The following is a 24,467-nucleotide window of genomic DNA, read 5'->3' as shown; positions in this document are numbered from 1 at the left end:
TAACCTGGATAGACAGGTGGGCCCCAGGGTGACGCAGGTGCTGCCGCGCGCCCCTCGCTTCCGAAGATTGTCCGCTGTCCTTGGAAATGCCAGGGAGACGTCCGCGCGTGCGCAGACTTCAGCATCCCAAAATGGGAAAGAGAGATGGGCGCTGGCGGGTATTAGATGGGAATCTTTGTTCTTTTCGCTGTTGCAAGGGGCCAGCAGCTGAGCTCCAGCCGGCTCAGGAAAGAGAAAATCCTGGAAAGACCAGGGCCAGCCCAGCCCGGCTGGGTCTGAGGACACGACGTGGAAGTCATCCACCGCGGTCGCCCGCTGGGCTCTGCTCGCCTCTGTGACACCCTTCTCCTCAGCCTTGTCCCTCGTGTGGCAGAGATGGCTGCTGGCTGGCATCACCTCTCCCTCCCAACAACCAGAGAAAGGGTGCTGCTTGTCATTCCCAAAAATCTCCAGAAAAATTCCCCAGAATTTTTTTTTTTTGGTATTTTTCCAAAGTTAGAAGCGGGGAGGCAGACAGACTTCCACATGCGCCCGACTGGGATCCACCCGGCATGCCCACCAGGGGGCGATGCTCTGCCCATCTGGGGTGTTGCTCCATTGCAACTGGAGCCATTCTAGAGCCTGAGGCGGAGGCCACAGAGCCATCCTCAGTGCCCAGGGCCAACTTTGCTCCAGTGGAGCCTCGGCTGCGGGAGGGGAAGAGAGAGACAGAGAGGAAGGAGAGGGGGAGGGGTAGAGAAGCAGATGGGCGCTTCTCCTGTGTGCCCTGACTGGGAATCGAACCCGGGACTTCCACACGCTGGGCCAACGCTCTACCACTGAGCCAATTGGCCAGGGCCTCCAGAATTTCATGTTAATGGCCTGGCTCTCATTCTCTGCCCATCCCTGACCCGGTTGGGACGGCCGGGAGGTGGAACGTCGGGTGAGCTGGACCTAGGTCGACGCCCAGCCCCTCCAGTGGTGAAAGGATGGGCTGGGAGAGCCGACTGATGCGGGGATGGATGGGGGCGGGGTGTCAGCGCCCCCCACACTGTGTGAGCCGAGACAGGACAGCCCGTGTGGTCCTCCAAGGAACATCCAGATGCTGTCGCCCAGGGAAGGAGGGGTTAGATCTTGAAGAAGACACCACGGATGCCGGATGTCACTGCCAGGGACAGAGCCGGGAAAGCCAAGCACTGGTAAGGGGGGAAAAGGGACTCGAGTCCATTTTAAGGAAAAAGAAAAAAGTGACATTCAAGTTTTTTTTAGCCATCAAGAAAGAATTCCTATTGTACTCCAGTTCTTACAACATGACTCCTCACCACAAGGAGGGGGGCAACCCAAGTGTCTATGAACAGGTCGATAAAACACGGCCTGTTTCCACAAGGGGGTAACAGTTCGTCTCTAAAGGAGAGGAGATGCTGACCGGGGCCCCAGCGCGGGCGGCCCGTGAGGGCACGATGCGCATCAGCCCGCCAGGAAAGGCCGAGTGCTGTGGGCTCGCCCTGACGGGAGGCGTTTGGAGCAGCAAAGCCGCGGACACAGAGCGTGGAGTGGCAGCCAGGGGACAGAGGGAGAAGGGGATGAGGCGTTCGTGTGGCACGGACACAGAATTGCATGCGGTTGGAGAAGATGGAAATGTCTGAGAAAAGACAGTGGTGAGGACAATGCTACTGAACTGGGCACTTAGAAATGGTGAACATGTTAAGTCTTTAAAAAAAAAAAATCAAAAAAGAAGCATAACTGGATCTAGGAGAAAAAACAAAACCAAACCCTTAGCCCCATGCCCCTTCGACAAGGCCCGGACCCCAGACCCTGCCCCGCGCCGCGCTCTGTGAACGGAAGGCGTCAGGAAGCGCGTGCTGGGTGCGTCGGTCAGGCACGTGGGGTGCTCTGGCCTCGTCGCGGAGCCGGGAGCAGTTTCTGAGCAGACACTGAGACCATCGTCTCCCAGACGCCCTGTGCCAGCCCCGAGGGCTGGGTCTGTCTCTCTGGGGGGCCTCCCTGTCGCCCTGGGAGGGCGGTTTGCACAGAGGAGCTTCCACCAACATCCCAAATCCTCTGAGGTTCCTGACCAGTTCCGCCACCCAGGGGACATCCGGCTATCTATCTGGGGACACTTTCGGTTGTCGCAGCTCAGGGTAGTGGTGCTCCCGGTGGGGGGAGGCCAGAGATGCTGCTGAAGACGCTACAAGGCGCAGGGCGGTCCCCATGACACGGAACTGCCGAGGCCAGCTCGGCCGTGGGCGCGCACGACAGGAGGGCGCTGCAGGACTGGAGAAAAAAACACACGCAAGACGCAACAGAGAGAAAAGACGGGTCCAGGGGACTCCCGGCCTCTAGGACCGAGAGACCAGATCACTGCAGCCTCATCGTATTTATTGGTCTCTTGACTCATTAAGCAAATTAGCAGAGCCTGGGCTTAGGTGCAGAGAAGGGTAATTAATGTCTTTCAGGTATGTAGGGAGGAGCCCTAGGGATCAACCATTTTCCTTTAAACAATCTCACCAGTGTTTGCAAGGGCAGCGTTCTACCCCCGCAGGACGTGGCGTTCCAAAGTCCACACAACAGACTTGTCTCAGGACCACAGTCTAATTCCCAGCCATTTTCCCACACGGGAGGAGGCCGCCCTGAGGGGGGGTGATGGTGCCGCTGGTGAGCCACCTGGGAGGGAGGTCCTCTTACGTTAGTTTTCGACGACTTACAAGATTACAACCTAACAGTACACTTTTCTCAAGTTAGCTTCTTGCTCAATATCGTCTAAAGCTAAGGGCCAGGTGATTAATCGACCTTGAATTTAATCCTGTGCCTAGGATTGTGCGTGACAGGGCAGAGACGTGTGGAGGAAGGAAGGATGGACTTAGGACACCTGGATCCCGACCCAGGTCCGGACCGGTGGGCTCTCCTTCCCCGCTGGGCCCCAGTGAGCCATCCTGACGTCAACAGACGGATGTCAATCAGCCAGCCAGTCATGCTTGACCTTGCGGAGGTCGGAGGAGGGGTTCGGGGTGGGGAAGGGGGTGCACACTGTTTGGGAAAGTAGGTGTCTTAAGATCATCGTGTATTTTGAGAAAGGAACAAATATTGTCGCTTTTATCTTTCTTAAAAGGTGGTAAGGTAGCACTTAAGGAAGGTTACAGTTTGACACACTTTTATTAGAATCAGAAATTGTCTTTTTTTTTTTTTTTTTTTTTTCATTTTTCTGAAGCTGGAAACAGGGAGAGACAGTCAGACAGACTCCCACATGCGCCCGACTGGGATCCACCCGGCACGCCCACCAGGGGCAACGCTCTGCCCACCAGGGGGCGATGCTCTGCCCATCCTGGGCGTCGCCATGTTGCGACCAGAGCCACTCTAGCGCCTGAGGCAGAGGCCAAGGAGCCATCCCCAGCGCCCGGGCCATCTTTGCTCCAATGGAGCCTCGGCTGTGGGAGGGGAAGAGAGAGACAGAGAGGAAGGAGGGGGGGAGGGGTGGAGAAGCAAATGGGCGCTTCTCCTGTGTGCCCTGGCTGGGAATCGAACCCGGGTCCTCCGCACGCTAGGCCGACGCTCTACCGCTGAGCTAACCGGCCAGGGCTAGAAATTGTCCTTTTGACAAAAGACTTTCGTTTGAAACAAAATCAGATAAGCAGGGGCAAAGGGGTGTCATGACTCGTCCCGTTCTTGCTTTTACTCGTCAAGTGCGTGTTGTTCCGTTCCTCTCTTTACTGAGATACCGTTTACACAGACAGGGCGTCCTCGGGTTACAACGGTCTTGACATACGATGTTCCGAGTTCACGGCTCTCACTCCCATAAAAACTTAAAAAAAATTGAGATGTGAGTGTTCTGGCTTACACCGTTAGCGTCATACTTACAGACTGCGGTGGGCTCTGAGGACCCCAGTGATGACAGATCCAGTGAGGTCTACAGAGCTGTGACGGATGCCCTGCAGAGCTACAGGGCAGAGTTTGGAAGAGAAGACGCCATCCACCTTCCAGACGAGCCTGGAACAGTTCTCTAAGAAGGTGGGGAGGCCTGCACCAGATCCTGCACCCTCTACAGAGTCAGCTGCTTCTCGAGATGAGACACCCGTCGTACAGGTAGGATCATCCCCAGTGTCTCCTGCCTGTTCCTTAGACAATCCCGGTTCACCTGACCCAGTGTCTCCAGCACCTGCTGCAGGTTCTCCTGCCTCTCCAGCTCCCTCCTCCCCATAGGTCCCTCTCTCCCACCCTGCAGTGTCCCCTCCAGGGTGCCAGCCAACCACAGGGATAAAGGGAAGGATGTTTTTTTATCACTCATTTTTTTGTCATTTTTCCTGTTACTACAGTACAGTGTCCAATACAGTATATTTATGTCCTTTTCCGTTTTCTGTGGCTCAGTTGTGTTTTTATGTTCTAGAAGATGATGATGTTACAACTGTGTGAGGATAGGTAAGTGACATAGGTTAGGGTGTGTTTCGACTTACGCCAAAATTTGGGTGACGTCGCTGTCGTAGGAATGGAACTGTGTTGTCACCCGAGGACCCCCTGAGTTGCTATGTCTGATTGGGCACCCACTTGGCCCACTTGGTGCTGGGCGCTATGCTGAGTACACCCTGTCTCTTCACCTTCATGACAGCCCTGTGGGGGTGGGCAGCAGTGTTAGCCCGCTTTTTTTGTTTTTGTGGGGTTTTTTATATTTTTCTGAAGTTGGAAACGGGGAGGCAGTCAGACAGACTCCCGCATGCGCCCGACCGGGATCCACCCGGCACACCCACCAGGGGGCGATGCTCTGCCCATCTGGGGCGTTGCTCTGTTGCAACCAGAGCCATTCTAGTGCCTGAGGCAGAGGCCATGGAGCCATCCTCAGCGCCCGGGCCAACTTTGCTCCAATGGAGCCTTGGCTGTGGGGGGGGGGGGAGAGACAGAGAGGAAGGAGAGGGGGAGGGGTGGAGAAGCAGATGGGCACTTCTCCTGTGTGCCCTGGCCGGGAATCAAACCTGGGACTCCTGCACGCCAGGCCGACGCTCTACCACTGAGCCAACCGGCCAGGGCCATTAGCCCGCTTTTTATGGAAGAGGAAGCTGAGCAGAGGGCAGACAGTGGGCACAGGTGGAGAAGCCTTGTCCCCAAGACTGGACCAAGTGCCAGACCGTGCCCTGCTCACCCCCAGGATCAGAGGGCTGGTCGAACACTGAGGCCAGGAGCCCAGGTGAGGATTTGCTCTAATCATTCCAGCAGGGAGCTCCTGCTGTGAGAGGGGGAAGAGAACAGGTAAATAGGAGGAGCATGATATGTATGGTCAATGTTGAGTGGCGGCACGAGCAGGGTCTCGGGCAGGCCTGGGGCCTGGAGGGTGGACAGCGAGGACTGATCTTCTTCCAGAGACGAAGCGAGACACGCCCCAGAAGCTGCCCTGCAGAAATCGGACCAAGGACGAGGGGGGGAGCTGAGGGCTGGGCCACTATCTTGTGTTGCCACTTGCAGGGACGCAGGAGGAGGGGGGTAAGGAACATCTTGCACCCGGGGCTGTGGGTGTGGAGGAGGAGAGAACAGTCTCCAGATAACTTGCGGGAGAGCGGACCCCACACCTCCTGATGCATGCAGACGCCCCCCTGAGGTGCTGCGTGGGCCTCGGACCAGCAGACTGCCCAGCCCTTGTTTGGACGCGCCTGCTTCTGTGCTGAAGCAGCTACTTTCCATCCACCCACCCACCCACCTACCCATCCACCCACCCATCCACCCATCTACCCATCCACCCACCCACCTACCCATCCACCCACCCATCCACCCATCTACCCATCCACCCACCCATCCACCCACCTACCCATCCACCCACCCAACCACCCATCTACCTACCCACCCACCCACCTACCCATCCACCCACCCATCCACCCACCTACCCATCCACCCACCCATCCACCCATCTACCCATCCACCCACCCACCCACCCACCTACCCATCCACCCACCCACCCACCTACCCACCTACCCACCTACGCATCCACCCACCCACCTACCCATCCACCCACCCACCCACCCACCTACCCATCCACCCACCCACCCACCTACCCACCCATCTACCCATCCACCCACCCACCCACCCACCCATCTACCCATCCACCCACCTACCCATCCACCTACCCATCCACCCACCCACCCACCCATCTACCCATCCACCCACACACCCACCTACCCATCCACCCACCCACCTACCCATCTACCCATCCACCCACCCACCCACCTACCCATCCACCCACCCACCCACCCATCTACCCACCCACCCACCCACCTACCCATCTACCCATCCACCCACCCACCCACCCACCTACCCTTCCACCCACCCACCCACCCACCCACCTACCCACCCACCCACCCATCTACCCATCCACCCACCCACCCACCCACCCACCCACCCACCCACCCATCTACCCATCCACCCACCCACCCACCCACCCATCTACCCATCCACCCACCTACCCATCCACCTACCCATCCACCCACCCACCTACCCATCTACCCATCCACCCACCCACCCACCTACCCATCCACCCACCCACCTACCCATCTACCCATCCACCCACCCACCCACCCACCTACCCATCCACCCACCCACCCACCCACCTACCCATCCACCCACCCACCCACCCATCCACCCATCCACCCACCCACCCACCCATCCACCCATCCACCCACCCACCTACCCATCCACCCACCCACCCACCCACCTACCCATCTACCCATCCACCCACCCACCCACCTACCCACCCATCCACCCATCCACCCACCCACCTACCCATCCACCCACCCACCCACCCACCCACCTACCCATCCACCCACCCACCCACCCACCTACCCATCCACCCACCCACCCACCCACCTACCCATCCACCCACCCACCTACCCATCTACCCATCCACCTACCCATCTACCCATCCACCTACCCATCTACCCATCCACCCACCCACCCAGCCATCTACCCATCCACCCACCCACCCACCCACCTACCCATCCACCCACCCACCTACCCATCTACCCATCCACCCACCCACCTACCCATCTACCCATCCACCCACCTACCCATCCACCCACCTACCCATCTACCCATCCACCCACCCACCCACCCATCTACCCATCCACCTACCCACCCACCTACCCATCCACCCACCCACCTACCCATCTACCCATCCACCCACCTACCCATCCACCCACCTACCCATCTACCCATCCACCCACCCACCCACCCATCTACCCATCCACCCACCCACCCACCCACCTACCCATCCACCCACCCACCTACCTACCCATCTACCCATCCACCCACCTACCCATCTACCCATCCACCCACCTACCCATCCACCCACCCACCTACCCATCCACCCATCCACCCACCTACCCATCCACCCATCCACCCACCTACCCACCCACCCACCCACCTACCCATCTACCCATCCACCCACCCACCCACCCATATACCCATCCACCCACCCACCCACCCATCCACCCATCCACCCACCCACCTACCCATCCACCCACCCACCCACCCACCTACCCATCTACCCACCCACCCACCCACCTACCCATCCACCCACCCACCTACCCATCCACCCACCCACCCACCCACCTACCCATCCACCCGCCCACCCACCCACCCACCTATCTACCCATCCACCCACCCACCCACCCATCTACCCATCCACCCACCCACCCACCTACCCATCCACCCACCCACCTACCCATCTACCCATCCACCTACCCATCTACCCATCCACCCACCCACCCAGCCATCTACCCATCCACCCACCCACCCACCCACCTACCCATCCACCCACCCACCTACCCATCTACCCATCCACCCACCCACCTACCCATCTACCCATCCACCCACCTACCCATCCACCCACCTACCCATCTACCCATCCACCCACCCACCCACCCATCTACTCATCCACCCACCCACCCACCTACCCATCCACCCACCCACCTACCCATCTACCCATCCACCCACCTACCCATCCACCCACCTACCCATCTACCCATCCACCCACCCACCCACCCATCTACCCATCCACCCACCCACCCACCCACCTACCCATCCACCCACCCACCTACCCATCTACCCATCCACCCACCTACCCATCCACCCACCCACCTACCCATCTACCCATCCACCCACCTACCCATCCACCCACCCACCTACCTATCCACCCATCCACCCACCTACCCATCCACCCACCCACCTACCCACCCACCCACCCACCTACCCATCTACCCATCCACCCACCCACCCACCCACCCACCCACCTACCCATCTACCCATCCACCCACCTACCCATCCACCCACCCACCTACCCACCCACCCACCCACCTACCCACCTACCCATCCACCCACCCACCCACCCACCTACCCATCCACCCACCCACCTACCCATCTACCCATCCACCCACCCATCTACCCATCCACCCACCCACCCAGCCATCTACCCATCCACCCACCCACCCACCCACCTACCCATCTACCCACCCACCTACCCATCTACCCATCCACCCACCCACCCACCCACCTACCCATCTACCCATCCACCCACCTACCCATCCACCCACCCACCTACCCATCTACCCATCCACCCACCTACCCATCCACCCACCCACCTACCTATCCACCCATCCACCCACCTACCCATCCACCCACCCACCTACCCACCCACCCACCCACCTACCCATCTACCCATCCACCCACCCACCCAGCCATCTACCCATCCACCCACCCACCCACCCACCTACCCATCTACCCACCCACCCACCCATCTACCCATCCACCCACCCACCCACCCACCTACCCATCCACCCACCCACCTACCCATTCACCCACCCACCTACCCATCTACCCATCCACCCACCCACCCACCCACCCACCCATCCACCCACCCACCCACCCACCCATCTACCCATCCACCTACCCATCTACCCATCCACCCACCCACCCACCCATCTACCCATCCACCCACCCACCTACCCATCTACCCATCCACCCACCCACCCACCCACCTACCCATCCACCCACCCACCCACCCATCTACCCATCCACCCACCCACCTACCCATCTACCCACCCACCCATCCACCCACCCACCCACCCATCTACCCATCCACCCACCCACCCACCCCTCCACCCACCCATCTGCCCATCCACCCCCCACCCCCCCTCCGTCTATCCATCTCTTCTTCCATCCATCTTCCTCCCTCCCTCCCTCCCTCCCTCTCTCCTTTCTTCCCTATTAGAAAGGCAGTTGAGTGTAGTAGCTTAACTCAAAGGATTTCTTTCTTCCCAATTGTGGTAATACATACATAACATATGATAACTCGACCACATTAACCATTTACGTGTACTGTTCAGGGGCATTAAATATATTCATATTGGGCAATCGTCACCACCAACCCTCTCCAGAACTTTTTCATCTTCTTTAACTGAAACTCTGTCTCCATTAAACAATAGATTCATTCCTGTTCACCCCTCTCCCCCAGTCCCTGACAACCACGACTCTGTGTTCTCTCTAAATCTGCCTGCTCTGGCTGCCACATAGAAGTGGAATCACCCACCCAGTATTGGTCCCTTTTTGTGACGTAGCCCACAAGTTTTGTAATCACAAAAGTTGTGTGACCCTGAGAAACTTGACCTTCCTGAACCCCCACTGCCTCATCTGTGGAATGGCTGTAATAACAGTACCTACCTCGTAGGGTCGCTGTAGGGCTTAAATGAGATAATGCATGTAAGGCAGGTAGCCCAGTGCCTGACATGTAGAAAGTGCTCCATAAGCCCTGGCCGGTTGGCTCAGTGGTAGAGCATCGCCCTGGCATGTGGATGTCCTGGGTTTGATTCCCGGTCAGGGCACACAGGAGAAGTGCCCATCTGCTTCTCCACCCCTCCCCCTCTCCCTTCTCTCTCTCTACCTCTCTTTTTTCCTCCCACACTATGGCTCCATTGGAGCAAGTTGGCCCCCCATGCTGAGGGTGGCTTCATGGCCTCCACCTCAGTCGCTTAGAAGAGCTCAGTTGCTGAGCAACGGAGCAACGCCCCAGATGGGCAGAGCATTGTCCCCTAGTGGTCTTGCCGGGTGGATCCCCGTTGGGGCGCATATGGGAGTCTGTCTCTCTGCCTCCCCTCCTCTCACTGAATAAAAAAATAAAAATAAATAAAAAAAGAAAGTGTTCAATAAATATTAATTATGCATAAACACATGCTATGAATTAGTAGACACTGGCATTGTGCCTGTCCTGTGTCCGGCACCCTCACAAGCACTTTGCATATACGTATTAGCTCATTTAACCCTTGCGGTGTGTCACGATGCTGCACATGTCACGGAGGAGCCAGTGCCTGGTAGAGCTGAGGCTGAAATCCAGGCAGCCTGTTTCCAAAGTCCACGGCTTGCCCACAGGGACAAAGGGTCTCTGCTGCCTGTCAGTGGACGGTCCTCTTCTGCATCTCAGTCCTGGGTCAGGCGACCGAGGTGAGTGAGTGGAGGTGTGGGGGGCCCCGTGTACAGGAAGACCCTGTGGGAACTGGGGGAACCCCACTGCAGCTGAGTTGGCTGCTGTCCTAACCCAGTGGGGGCATCCCTCGTGTCCACCTACTCATGCGTGTCTCCTGTGGCCCCGATGGGGACCGTGGGGCGCTGGGCCACCTTTCTCGCGGGGGCAGGCCCGGAGGCTTCCCGGGAGAGGCAGCTACACCAGCCCCTTTCCCTTGGTTGGCAGGGAGCTCCGCGATCCTCGCCACCCCTGGCGCTAGCTGGCTCGTTGAGATTAAAAAAAAAAAATGTTTCCTCTTCTGGGCCTCGGGGCCGCCTCCCACTTGGGCTTGACCGCGTTCTGGGCCCCTTTTAAAGGGCAGAGCCCACGCTGGGAACAGCCAGTCCCGTCCCTCAGGGAGACAAGAGCGTCTAGAAGAGCAGGTGCGAGTTCCCAGCAGCTCTGTCCCCGCAGCCTCGTCCCCGATGTCTGAGCAGGTGAGCCCACTGCCACCTCTTCCCCTCGGGCCTGGCCCTTCCGGGGTGACTGAAGATTCCTTCACGGCTGGGGGGGGGGCGGAGGGCTTCCCCCCACCTTCACTCCTCCCCTCCTCCCTGCAGGCGGTGGAAGCGATGGGGATGGCAGACCTGGAGCTGGGCAGCGACGGCGGGAAGGAGCCCAGCGTGGGGGGCGGGGGGCGCGGGCTGTGGCACGAGCGGTTCGTGCAGCCCTGCGCGGTGGAGGCGCTGGGCTCCGCCCTCTTCACCTTCGTCGGCTGTCTGTCCGTCATCGAGAAGGGGCCGGAGACCGGGCTGCTGCAGCCGGCCCTGGCCCACGGGCTGGCCCTGGGCCTCCTCACCGCCACGCTGGGCAATATCAGGTGAGGCCGGGCGGGGCGTGCGTGGGTGCCGCCAGCGCGACCCCGAGAGCTGAGCCGTCCGCAGGGACCCCGCCCCCTCCCTCCACCGCCCCGGTCCCCGGGCACCCACGCGGGGTCCTGGGAACACGGTGGGGAGAGGCAGACCGCCGGGGTTCAGATCCCAGCTCTGCCGCCCACGAGCTCTGTGACTGTGGGTGGGTCCCTCTTCCCATCCGAACCGCTCCAGAGAGAGAATGCGAAGCAGAGTATGTTTGAAATTATTATTATTATTATTATTTATTTTTGGACAAGCTAGCACATATCCTATAGTGCTCGTATGTGGTTAGCGCTGTTCGAAGCCCCTCACAGGCCCGGACTCGTGCGGTCGCCACCACAGCCCAGTGCGGAGGGGGCCCTCATCGCCATGTTCCAGCGGCGACAGGACAGCCATGGCCAGGCCCAAGGTGGCGTGGCTCAGGAGCAACAGGGCTGGCTGTCCGGCACCCACACCCCAGGGGGACACCCCAGGGGGACAGCCCCGTGGGGAGGCAGGAGGCAGAAGCGGTGTGAAGGGCTTCGTGCGATCAAGGGCTCAGTGGCGGCTGGTCGCTTTGCTGCGACGGATGTGAGGCTGGGGTTTTATTGCAGCCAGGGGTTCCCTGGGGAAAGCGGGCTGTGGAGGGGTTCCCCACTCGGGTACCCACAAACCCGCGTGACCCCGGCCTGTGGGATGGTGAGCAGAGAGGGGTGGGCGAAGGGCTTCCCTAGCCCAGCACCCATCAGGACAGGAGCTCCGTGGGTGGTCCGTGGGCTGCCAGGAGAACCAGCCATGTGGCAGGTGCCTCGAATGGGCCCCTGGCAGGATGAGGTAGGACACAGCTGCTCTGTGTTTAATCTCACTCGGAAAATGGGTCAGAATAAGGAAATGAAAATACCGTTTCCCAGAAAAACAGAACGGAAAGAGAATTTTAACATTTAAAAAAGACGATGTCCAGGGCATGCTGCCTGTGGAAACATCATCTCCTTCTGTTTCCGTGGGTCTGGTGCTGAGTGCGATCTCTGCAACGGCCTAGCTGGGTGGACAGGCCAAGACTCTGCACAGTGGTCTGAGTGGGGATATTAATAATATCCGATATGGATTGAGTACCAGCCACACACAGAATACAATATGGGAACGTGTGTTGGGTTTATTATATGTTTGCAACAGCCTGATGAAGTAGGGATCACTGAGGCACAGAGAGGTATATACCTCGCCCAAGGACACACAGCGACTCAGGGGCAGTGCTGGAATTCGAATCCAGGCCCGCTGGCTGGGAGACCATTTTTTATGCAGTGCCCTAGCCTGCCTCCCTAGCCCGCCTCCCTAGAACACCACGTTTTTAGCCAATCACTTGCTTTCTCAACAAATATTCATTCAGCACCCCCACCGTGCGCTGGGCACTGACGTGGAGGTTGCTCCGTGGATCCAAGATGAGGTGTGTGATTAAAGCACCCAATTCTGCGCCTGGCACATAGTAGGTGTTCAATGAATATTTATGGAGCAGATGATGAATGAGTAAATGTTCATTGCTTTTTTTATTATTGTTTTATTGTTATAGTGAGGGCAGAGTAGGTCCTGGGAGCACGTAGGGTGTCCCGGAGTGCCCCACCCTCTCCTGGATGAGCCCTGCTCCGAGTCGGGGCTCTCTCCCTGTTTGGGCTGGGTGAGCTGGTGGAGGAGAGGCCAGTGGCGGGGAGAGAGCCTCCAGCTTTGCATTGTCCCCTGGGAGAGCCCCCGCCCCGCCCCACGTCACCTCGATGCCTTGGCAGGGCCCCGGTTGAACTTGGTCACGGACCGGAACTGAGGCCACGCAGGCTTGGCCACCCTCTGCCCACCTGAGTCTGAGCGTCTGCTGGGGCTTCCCCATCACACAGGAAACTCAGCCGAGAGGCTCTGCACAGATTGGGGCCGGAGGAGCGGGGGCGCTGGCCCCAGGACATCAGCATGTTGCACAGAGGCTTCTTGTCCAGGGCCAAGGTCTTCCGTCCGGTCTTGGCCCAGTGCCTTCTGTCCGCTGGGGACAGGTCCAGTGCTGGGCTCTGAATGAACATCAGGGCGGCGCTTTGGCTCTTGTGTCACATTGGGTGGGGGTTCAGGGGTCATTTTTCTTCTTATGGGGGTGCCCGTTTCACTCCACGCACCAGGGGAATTTAACGGGCGAGCCTCAGGATGCTGAGGTGGGTTGCAGGGTGTGGGGCCTCCTGGCTCTGGGTTCCAGCTCGCTGAGCATCCTGGGAAGAAGGAAGGCTTTCTTACCCATGACCAGTGGAGGGGGCCGGCCAGCTTAAACCAGTCCTTGGACCCCAGGCTCAATTCTGTCTGCCCTTCCCACTACCTTCACACCCCAAACTCCAGGTCCCGACCCCAAACTCCCTCGAGAATGTCTAACCTTTCTCCTGATTCTGAATGCCGTTCCCAACCGAAACCCCTACTCTCTGTTTTATCTCCAAGACTAAGCACACTTTCAGACCAAAATGAGGGGGTTTCCGAGCTCATGAATACAGAGAACAGGTTGTTGTGTGTGTGTGTGTGTGTGTGTGTGTGTGTGTGTGTGGAGGGGGTGTGTGTGGACGAAATAGGCAAAGGGAGTCAAGAGGTAAAAACTTGCAGTTATAAAGCGAGTACGTTCTGGGGGTTCGATGTGCAGCCCCGGATGGTGACTAGAGTGAAGAATACCGTCTTGCGTATTTGCAAGTGGCTGAGAGAGTGAATCTTAAAAGTCCTCATCACAAGAAAACTGTAACTCCGTGTAGGGATGGGTGTGAACTAGATTTACTGTGCTGGTCATTTTGCAATCTAGACCCATATTGAATCATTATCTTGTACACCTGAAACTAATGTAATTGTCAACTATACCTCAATAACAAAGAAAGATTTTTATCGGTTGAGAGGAGAGGAGATAGAGAGACAGACTCCCGCATGCATCCTGACCGGGATCCACCCGGCAATCCCGTCTGGGGCTGATGCTTGAACCAGTTGAGCCGGTTGCTATGAGAGGGGAAGAGAGAGAGAAGGGGAAGAGGGAGGGGAAGAGAGAGAGAAGGGGAAGAGGGAGGGGAAGAGAGAGAGAAGGGGAAGAGGGAGGGGAAGAGAAGCAGATGGGCGCTTCTCTTCTGTGTCCTGACTGGGGATCGAACCTGGGACATTCACACACCAGGCTGATGCTCTATCCACTGGCCAGGGCCCGGTGAGGAGCATTTGTTCAGGTTACTTACAAGGGGAGGCCAGGATGCCTCGCCTGGGCTACTCATTTGGAGGCTGGGGTGTTACTCTGACCTGTGGCCGCAGCTCCGGAGGGCTAGTAGGGGCTCTGAGGGGGTCTCGAAGGAGTTGAGAGACGTTGTCCCACAGCCTTCACCCTCTGGGACCCCAGGGGCATCCAGGCACTGGGCTGACCCCTCCCAGGCTCTCCCGCCCGCCCATGCCCACCCCTGGGTAGCTCAGGAAAAACGCCGCCCCTGTCCTACTTGGACGGGACCCCTGACTGACTAGCAGCGCAAGGCCAGCCCCTGGGGGGCTGGGTGGGACACCACCCCTCTGGCACACCTGGAACCTTGGCCTCACGCCTTCTTTCTGCTCTTGTGGGGGACAGTGGTGGACACTTCAACCCTGCCGTGTCCCTGGCGGTCACGCTGATCGGAGGCCTTACCCTGACGATGCTCCTTCCCTACTGGATCTCCCAGCTGTGCGGGGGGCTGATCGGGGCTGCCCTGGCCAAGGTGGGTGAGGCCCGGTGGGGGCGGGGCTGCGGCGGGGGGGGGGCGGGCCTGTCCAGTCCTCCCTGTGTTCTCCAGTGGGACTGGGGGGGCCTGTGGCTCAGTTCGGATCCACCCCGTTCTCTTCACACCCGGACAAACCAGGACAGACCAAGAAGCAGGATTCAGGACAGGAGGCTTTTCTTCCTGAGTCCATTCTTCCACATTCATTCATTTATTCGTTCATTTACTTGTTCATTTATTCTACAGACCTCTCACGAAACACTGACTAGGGGGTACAAGGTGGATACGAAACACTGACTAGGGGGTACAAGGTGAAGACGAAACACTGACTAGGGGGTACAAGGTGAATACGAAACACTGACTAGGGGGTACGAGGTGAATACGATTATTCTCGGGGAGCTCCTGGTCTGACTTCTCCGTGTTCCCAGCTTGCCCCCTCCAAAGCGAGCTCTCTGCCTCTGACGGGAGCGGGTTGATTATCACATCTGGAATTCTCCCGCCCCCTCAGGACGACTCGCTCTCCCTTTCCGCTGCAGAATTTTCATGGCTCTGTGTGTAACCCACGGGTGGACGCCCTCGCCTCCTCCCTCCTGTCCTCCTTCCCGGCCTTCCTCCTTTCCTCCTTCCCCCTTCCCTTCCCACTTTCACTCGCTTTTTCTTGCTGCCCCTGAAAGAGTCAGTCCAACCACGGGCCCTTCAAGATGCAGGCCTTGCTTGGCGTGTGTGGGTGAGCGGGCAGGGTAGAGGCTCCCTCCCCTGCCCTGGCCTCCTGGCACCCCTATCGGAGACCCTGTCCACCGGCTCCGACCCTCGGCAGAGAGCAGTGCCCACACTCCCTCCCGCGGGGCCACTGGCCACCTTGTCAAACCGACAACAGGCCACACTGCAGCCGGACAGCGGGGCCGTTCACCCAGCACATCCTCGCTGCTAAGTTCTTCTCTCCTCGTCTCTCCTCGCTTCACTTCCCGACAATGTCACAGGAAGCCACCGTCGGTCCTGAGGGGACGCTCAGGGCCTGGGCCTGGAGTTGTCACCGTCCCCCTTGTACAGAAGGGGGAACGGAGGGGCAGAGACGTCAGCACCTTGCCCGAGTTCAGAGGAGCTGGCGAGCAGCAGAGCCCAGACCTGGGTCCGGGGCCCTGAACCTCGTCCGCTCTGCCGGCTCCCTCTCCAGGGGCTGTGATGACCCCCCCAGACTTAAGCGTCAGGGCTCCCCGTGCCCCCCACCCCCGAAGGGAACTTATAAGGGGTTAGCAATGTCTTGAACTGGTCACGTGTGTTTGCAGTTTGTAAAGGGGAGGTCCTTTCGTGCCCTTTCTCTCAAAGAGGGTCACAAGTCACATCAGCTTCAGGCCCGCAGGAGCCGCTGCCGTCAGCGTTAACCCCATTTTACAGACGGGGCCAAACGAGGCCCAGGGGAGTCCAGCGGCTCACGCAGAGTCTCCCGGGAGACACGGTGGGGCTGGGACGGGCCCCGGGTGTGTGCACTGCCGCCCTTCACGCAGGGCCGGGCCGTGGGTATTGGGGCCACTGCCCGCGGCTCCTGGCTGTCCCTGTGCCTCCCCTCTGCCACTGTGGGACTGAGTGGCTTCCCCGTGCAGGTGGTGAGCCCGGAGGAGCGGTTCTGGAACGCGTCCGGGGCAGCCTTTGTGACGGTGCAGGAGCCGGGGCAGGTGGTGGGGGCCGTGGTGGCCGAGATCGTCCTGACCACCCTGCTGACGCTGACCGTCTGCATGGGCGCCGTCAACGAGAGGACGCAGGGGCCCCTGGCCCCGTTCCCCATCGGCTTCTCCGTCGTCGTGGATGTCCTGGCGGGGTGAGTGCCCTCGGCTCTCGGTCGGTTGGGCCTGCGAAGCTTCCCGGAGGGGCACAGACTCAGTGGCTGACAGGGTCCAGGATGGTAATGCAGACTGGTGAAGTAGGCTGGCATGAGGCAGACAATAGGGAGTGGTGGGGACTGTGGTATCTTTGGGAAGTTACTGCTATGTGGGAGTGTGGGCCTGGAGGGAGCCTTCTGCTCATTTCACTCTGAGGAAGTCAGCAAGCCGGGTTCTTACATGCAGTTATTTCTGTAGTGCCGGTAAGACATTTCTGCAGGCCCGACTTACAAAGAGCTTCCGCGCCTGTTGTCTCATTCACACTGAACCCCACAGTGGGCCTGGGAAGCAACTCAGGGGAGAAGGTTGGGTGAGGTGTTATTTCCCTCATGTTCTGTATGAGGAAAACAGAGGTTCAGAGAGGACGTGAGTGACTTACTGAAGGTCCCTGGACAACGGCAGACTGAGTGACAGACCTGGGACAGGAGCCCACACGGGCTGCTGAAGAGGAAGAGGGAGCCCTTCCTAGGGTCCACTCCTTTTTTCTTTCTTTCTCTTGGGCGCAGTTTCCCGCCTCTGCCCTCCAAGCCCAGGTCACCCGTGGCAGGGCGAGTCCGGGCTGCTCTGGTGGGAGGCGTGGGAGGCTGTGGCAGCGCTTTGCTGCCCCCTGGTGGCCGTCGGTTCACTTACAAGCCCATGGACCACGGCTACTGGAGCCGGGTCGGGTGAGGGGCGCAGTCTGCGGGACCCCGCCTGAGTCTCAGCAGAACCAGAGGTGCACCGGGGTCACAGATCCCCCACAGGAGGGGCTGAAGCAGCTCGATTAAACACCTGTGCATGAATTACATGCGGGGCACGGGCTCTATCTACGCTTTCTCGTGGACTCTTGACAGCCCACGAGATAGGTGCTGTCATCCTAACTGAAATACCGAGGTCGCATGACTAGAAGTAGCTGCCAAGTTCACATGATTGACGGCTGCTGATAGGCTCCACCTCCTCGAAGAGACCTTTTCTTCTTCTTCTCGCCCCCCTCGCGGAGCGGGCACGTCCTCGGGGTCCTCTAGACGGGGTGTGGGGACAGGCAGGCCCTTCAGTTTCCAGTGCGACCAGCCTCTTCACCCGCACCTTCTCTGAACCCCTCCGGAACCGGAACCGCACGGTGGGGTGGGGTTCGGGTGGCCGTGAGACCTCGGCTCAGCTGGGGAGGGGAATTCGAGGAGGGGGGGGTTCCTGACCGGGCTCTGGTGACCCTGTGCTGGTCGTCTGCAGGGGTGCCGTGTCTGGGGCCTGCATGAACCCTGCCCGTGCCTTTGGGCCGGCCGTGGTGGCCAACCACTGGGACTTCCACTGGATCTACTGGCTGGGCCCGCTCCTGGCCAGCCTGCTTGTGGCCATGCTGATCAGGTAGGTAGGGGTGGGACGCAGCGTCACTGGCTCACCTGAGGGGCCCCTGGGGACAGCTCCTGCCTCCTGCAGCGTCTAGAGCTGCAGGACGAGGACCTCGCTCGAGTTTGGAGAAGAGAAAAGGGAGCCTTCTGCGGAGGCAAGCGTTCTGACTCTGGGACCTCGGACTGCGAGAGACAGAAATGCACCTGTACACAGTTTATGTCATTCAGGAGAATTCATGCGCTCACATAACGGAAAGGTTTGCAGGTAGCGCTGTGATGTCTAGGCAGGTGCTCGAACCACGTCCTCAGACTCGAGTCTTTCTCGTAGACCGCATCCTCTGGGCAGGCTTCATGCTTAGGTGGGCTCCCCAGCGGCGGAGGAAGGGCAGGCTCGGGGAGGCATCTCTCCCCCAGCGGCTCCGAGACCTCACTGGGCCTCACTGGTTTTTGTAGGTTCCTCATCGGAGATGGGAAAACTCGCCTCGTCCTAAAGGGATGGTGAAGCCGAGAGCGTGGACTCCCTGCCGCCCGGAGCCCCCAGCAGGCCCAGCCCGGACTGGAGCTGCCGGCACAGCTGCATGCCCGGCTGTGGCACAGGCCCGAGGGGCGGCTGACCCATCCCCTGCCTGGGGCCTGGCTTCTCAGACCGATGGACGGACCGCTGCTGTGTCCTGAGGGTGCTCGAGGTCCTGGGGGTCCCCTTGTTCTCATCAGAGCCCCCAGCCGGAAACATGTGCCCCGAGGGAGGGGCCCAGGAGTGCGGGGCGGTGGCTGGAAGAGGCGCTGTCGGCTCAGTTCCCGCCCCTCCCTCGCCCGCAGTCCTCTGGGACCGAAGGGCCTGCCGCGGTCTGTTTCCTGCTCCCTGCGCTGCCCGCCTCGCTTTGCAATAAATAAATAAATAAATAGTCCTGTGTCTCCCTCCGCGTGCCCTTCCGCTTGCCTTTCATTTCAGAAATGGGCGCTGCTGGGGAGGGAGCCGAGTCCAGGCTGGGCCTTGTTGGTCCAGAGTCTGGTTAGGGCCCACGTCCAGCTTAGGACCCAGCGCGGACACAGGCCAGCCCGGGTCGGTCTCCGCCGTAGCCACACCCACTGCAGGCCGTTCAGGAGCTCGGAGCCCAATCGAGAACCCAGTCTGGATGCTCGTTAGCTCGTCAGAATCAGTTCCACGTCCCAGACCTGAGGACCCGGCTGCAAAGCCCAGTGCGAACTCCAGGGTGGGGTCTGGCTCCCGGGACGGTCCGGGACAGGCCCCGTGGCAGGGCAGCTGGGGATGAGGGTGAGTGTGGGGTGGGCCGGCTGCCAGGATGTCCTGAGGAGAGAGACAATGTGGTCCGGAGGGACAGCGACATTGCGGTGTATAATGATGAGAAAGAATAAAAGAGGATCAAAGGACACTTTCTGTACTTCTCCCCGTTAAGTGTGGGGGGGGGGGTGTATCTTCTCTGTAAGAATCTCCGGGCCATCTACGGGCGATGACCACCACAATATAAGGAAGTTCTAGTCTAGGGATATAACATAACTCTCTCAACAATCAAAAAGCTCTCCCAGTTCTACAGGCTCAACTTCCTCACCTGAGTAAAAACAAAATGTTCAAAGGAGAACAGTCACCAATATGATAAGACACTGCCTATTGAGACAATGGACACTGTACGCCCAAACATCCAGAACATTTCTGGACGAAAAGAGAAAGACAAAAATACGAGGAACCACCACAAACCTAAAGAAAAACAAAGGGGAGGAAATAATGTGATCAAGTCGGAAACAAGCAAGTTAGAACACTCGCAAAGAGCAGAACACTTCTTCCGGTGAAAGCAGTCATGAAATAAACCTCTGGAGAACCCAGTAAGTAATAACATAGTGACAGTGCGCGCACACACACGTAAACACGCATGTACCAACCAGCATGCATGCGTACACCCAGCATGTATCGCTCATGTGCCCATCACTGTGCTGATCGCTCTCCGTACATTATCAGCTCACTGCCCACAACAGGCCCATGGGGAGGGTGGTGGGTCCAATGAATGGTGTCCCCCAAAATTCACGTCTACCTGGAACCTAAGAATAGCCTTGTTTGGAAATGAGGTCTTTGCGGACATAATTAAGGACGGGTCGATTAAGGTGAGATCATACTGGGTGATCAGACTAGGGTGGGCCCTAAATCCAGTGAATGTTCTTGTTGCGACACCTTCGTTGTTCACTGATTGCTTTCTCATATGTGCCTTGACTGTGAGGCTTCAGCAGACCGAGTGACCCCTTGCTGGAGCCAGCGACCTTGGGTCCAAGCTGGTGAGCTTTTGCTCAAACCAGATGAGCCTGCGCTCAAGCTGGTGACCTCGGGGTCTCAGACCTGGGTCCTTCTGCATCCCAGTCTGACGCTCTATCCACTGCGCCACCACCTGGTCAGGCTCCAGTGAATGTTCTTATAAGAGACAGAAAGGGACGCACAGAGACACAGAGAAGGGGGCACGTGAACAAAGCGGGGAGGCCACCTAACAGCACGAAGAGTCCCCAAGAGCTACAGGGGCCAGGAAGGACTCTTCCCTGACAGCCTGGGCCGGGAGCGTGGCCGGCTGGCAGCTTAATTTCAGCCTGCTGGCCTCCTCCGGGACTGTAGCAGGTAAGATATTTTTGCCAGGTTTGTGGTCATTTGTCACAAAGGTGGCCCCAGGAAACTCTCCCAGGTAGGGAGGGATCCTTCGTCTTCTCATTTTCCAGAGGTTCAAATGCAGGTTCCAGGAGAGGACCTCATCCGAAGTCATCCAGGTGGACGGCGCCACCACTTATGATGAGCTGTGTTCGACTGCAGGTTCCCAGAAGCTTTGTCACCACACTCCACTGTTCCTGAATAAAGGGACAGCCTGTCTCTTGCCTTGTCTTCTACTTGCCTGTTTGTCCCCATTAAGAGAGGCATCGTAACTCCTCTCTCGTCCTAACTTGCACTTGGATTTGGACGTGCGTCCTGGTCCTCACGTCAAGTCCCGGACTGCGCGCTCTCGGGCGAGAGAGCAAAGCTGAGTTGTCTTCGGGACTCCACGTCTGGCTTAGTGCTTGCCGCGCAGAAGGGACTAAGTATTCAGAGACTTGAATGAATGAATGCCCAGGCGGATCCCGCCAACTCACAAATTCATTGCCTGCACAGAGTAGAATCCGAAATAGCCCTGATCTCTTCAGTTTGTCTCCACCCCATCTCCCGCCCTTTCGAGAACAAGGTGACAGAATTTTAAAGACGTTGGAGCCGGACGCTCTGGGGTAGCAGCACACTGTCGTTGTTATGAGCCTGGGTTCCGAGGAGGACGCAGATTTAAAGTCCGGCTCATCTGCTGGATAGGCTTGAAGAAGGTACTGAACTTCTTTCAGCCTCGGTTTCCTTGTCTATAAAATAGAAATGTCACCTCAGAGTGCTTGTGAGAAGTACCTCGCATTTTTCACTCCATAAGATGCACTCCCCCCCCACCTCCTCAAAAAAAGTGGAGGGGAAAATGCTCATGCATCTTATGGAGCAAAAAAATATGGTAGTTTATTAAATATTTTAACACACCATTTGGTTCAGAATATCTTTTTTCTTATTTTCCTCCTTAAAACCCTAGGTGTGTCTTAGGGTCAGGTGCGTCTTATGGAGCGAAAAATACGGTAAACAGATGATGGCTGTAAAGCGTGAGGACAGCGCCTCGGACCTTGTGAGCGGACGACGTGTCAGTTCTTGTTTTCTTTACGACCTCATCAGAGGTTTTTGTCACTTGCAGGGATCAGCACCAGGGCTTGGGGTGGAGTCTCCCCAGGGACCTGGTGCAGATGCGTTTTCTCAGTTAACCACCCTCCTCAGGCTCTCAGAGCCTCCCAGGGGAACGGCTGGGAAGCATTCACGCTGTCAGACCCCAAACCGAGAGAGGCTGAAGAATGTGACTGTGATCACACAGGGGACTACCTAGTGGCTGAAGAATGTGACTGTGATCACACAGGGGTCTACCTAGTGGCTGAAGAATGTGACTGTGGTCACACAGGGGTCTACCTAGTGGCTGAAGAATGTGACTGTGGTCACACAGGGGTCTACCTAGTGGCTGAAGGATGTGACTGTGGTCACACAGGGGTCTACCTAGTGGCTGAAGAATGTGACTGTGGTCACACAGGGGTCTACCTAGTGGCTGAAGGATGTGACTGTGGTCACACAGGGGTCTACCTAGTGGCTGAAGGATGTGACTGTGGTCACACAGGAGTCTACCCAGTGGCTGAAGAAGGTGACGGTAATCACACAGGGGTCTACCTAGTGTCAGGGCTCGACCAGGATCTCAGACGCAGTCCGGGGTGCTTCCGACTGCAGCAGGCACACCCCGCTCTAGACCCCCGGGGTGCGAGCACTGACTCCTTCCCTTCTGCCAGAATCTGCTTAGCCCTCGCGCGCCATGTGGTCGGGAAGCCTGGCATGAGACTTGTGCCCCCCTGTCTCTCAGCAGGTCTTCCAAGAACCGTGAGAGCTTAAGCAACCCGACAGGGGGAAGGACGCCCCCCTCCTCTCATACGGAACTTTCTACGTTGTGCCTGATCTGCCGCCACGGGGGGTGGTCGTCAGGTGTGCTGCTGGGCCACCCTGGACCCGGCCGGGGGAGTGTCTGGAGAGAGGAGTCCCTGGTCTGAAGAAAGGCTGAACTTCATCGCCAAGACCGCTCCGGCCGCCACGCCAAGCTCCCCGCCCCGGCACGCTCCGCAGGCGCTGTGTTGCGTCTAAGCAACCCTTGAGGCTGAAGCCGTTCCGGGCTTGGCCCCGTGCCCTCTACCCCACAGTGCCATTCTCCTCCAGAGCCCTGCCACCTCAGTGGGTCAGGCATCTATCTGCCCAAAACCACGCTTCCCCTTCGAGTCGCTGGACCCAGCGTGGAGCTGGGAGGTTGTGACTAGCCATGTTCCTCTTAGTGCTTGAGACACAAGGCATTCTTTCTCCTACCTTAAAGCCGAATTGTTGGCCCTGGCTGGTTGGCTCAGCGGTAGAGCGTCGGCCTGGCGTGCAGGGGACCCGGGTTCGATTCCCGGCCAGGGCACATAGGAGAAGCGCCCATTTGCTTCTCCACCCCCCCCTTCCTCTCTGTCTCTCTCTTCCTCTCCCGCAGCCGAGGCTCCATTGGAGCAAAGATGGCCCGGGCGCTGGGGATGGCTCCTTGGCCTCTGCCCCAGGCCCTAGAGTGGCTCTGGTGGCGGCAGAGCGATGCCCCGGAGGGGCAGAGCATCGCCCCCTGGTGGGCAGAGCATCGCCCCTAGTGGGCGTGCTGGGTGGATCCCGGTCCAGCGCATGCGGGAGTCTGTCTGACTGTCTCTCCCCATTTCCAGCTTCAGAAAAATACAAAAAAAAAAAAAAAAAAAAAAAAAAGGCCGAATTGTTTTTGCCTGACCTGTGGTGGCGCAGTGGGATAAAGCGTTGACCTTGAACACTGAGGTCGCCGGTTCGAAACCCTGGGCTTGCCTGGTCGGGGCACATATGGGAGTTGATGCTTCCTGCTTCTCCCCCCTTCTCTCTCTCTCCTTCTTTCCCCCTCTCTCTCCTCTCTGAAAAAAGATGGAAGATTTGTGGCTCTTAGAGACACCACGACTCTCATCGAATCCCCGGTCTGAGCCGGTTCACAGACCTAAATCATGTAACGGAACGGAAGGTCAGGAATCTTGTGGGAGAACTCGGGGCGCCATACACCTGTCAGCCTCTTCCGCGGCTTTCCTCCAAAGGGGCTGTGGCTGTGGACTCAAGGACAATACGGAAAACTTACAGGGGCTCTTAGATGCTGACGGAACGGATAATCTTCTCGAGAGCCCTGGGACTACAGCCGTCGGCCACACAGAGGCTTACAAAGTCCGGGAGAGAGGGGACTTCCCTTTGGAGTCCTGCTCATGTGTAGGCGACCCGCCCTGTGGCTCTTACAGTTCGTGAGTAGTGGGAAATTCATGTTCAAGCCAGTAGCAAAGTACGTTGAGTCTGTGACTCGTGGAATTGAAATCCTTCCTGGAAGCCACTATAACTCTAGACAAAAATAGTAAGTCAAAAGCAACACTGTGTATCTTTGGGGAAATTGTGGCGTCTTGTTCCACCATAAAGGGCTGTGGGTGCCTGACCAGGCGGTGGCGCAGTGGATAGAGTGTCAGACTGGGATGTGGAGGACCCAGGTTTGAGGCCCCAAATTCGCCAGCTTGAGTGCGGGCTCATCTGGTTTGAGCAA

The 24,467-nt window shown here is 58.3% G+C and overlaps 2 protein-coding genes across 2 annotated transcripts in view; one reads left to right on the top strand and one right to left on the bottom strand.

Moving 5' to 3' along the window:
• Positions 1 to 320: 320 nt before the first annotated feature.
• Positions 321 to 24,467, bottom strand: part of ZKSCAN2 (zinc finger with KRAB and SCAN domains 2) — a 46,859-nt gene continuing 22,712 nt past the window's right edge. Inside the window, exon 8 of the transcript XR_010751204.1 lies at positions 321 to 332. The gene's annotated coding sequence lies outside the window, so the exon portion shown is untranslated. The remainder of the gene's footprint in view (positions 333 to 24,467) is intronic.
• Positions 10,924 to 18,868, top strand: AQP8 (aquaporin 8). Its single transcript, XM_066380075.1, has 6 exons — positions 10,924 to 10,944; positions 11,068 to 11,327; positions 14,939 to 15,065; positions 16,667 to 16,881; positions 18,152 to 18,286; positions 18,724 to 18,868. Exons 1-6 carry the CDS (start codon positions 10,933 to 10,935, stop codon positions 18,770 to 18,772), a joined length of 798 nt encoding a protein of 265 aa, XP_066236172.1. The 5' UTR covers positions 10,924 to 10,932; the 3' UTR covers positions 18,773 to 18,868.

The sequence above is a fragment of the Saccopteryx leptura genome, chromosome 4, assembly GCF_036850995.1.
Source record: "Saccopteryx leptura isolate mSacLep1 chromosome 4, mSacLep1_pri_phased_curated, whole genome shotgun sequence".
NCBI classification, from domain to species: Eukaryota; Metazoa; Chordata; class Mammalia; order Chiroptera; family Emballonuridae; genus Saccopteryx; species Saccopteryx leptura.
This window is presented reverse-complemented; position numbering and strand designations above follow the sequence as displayed.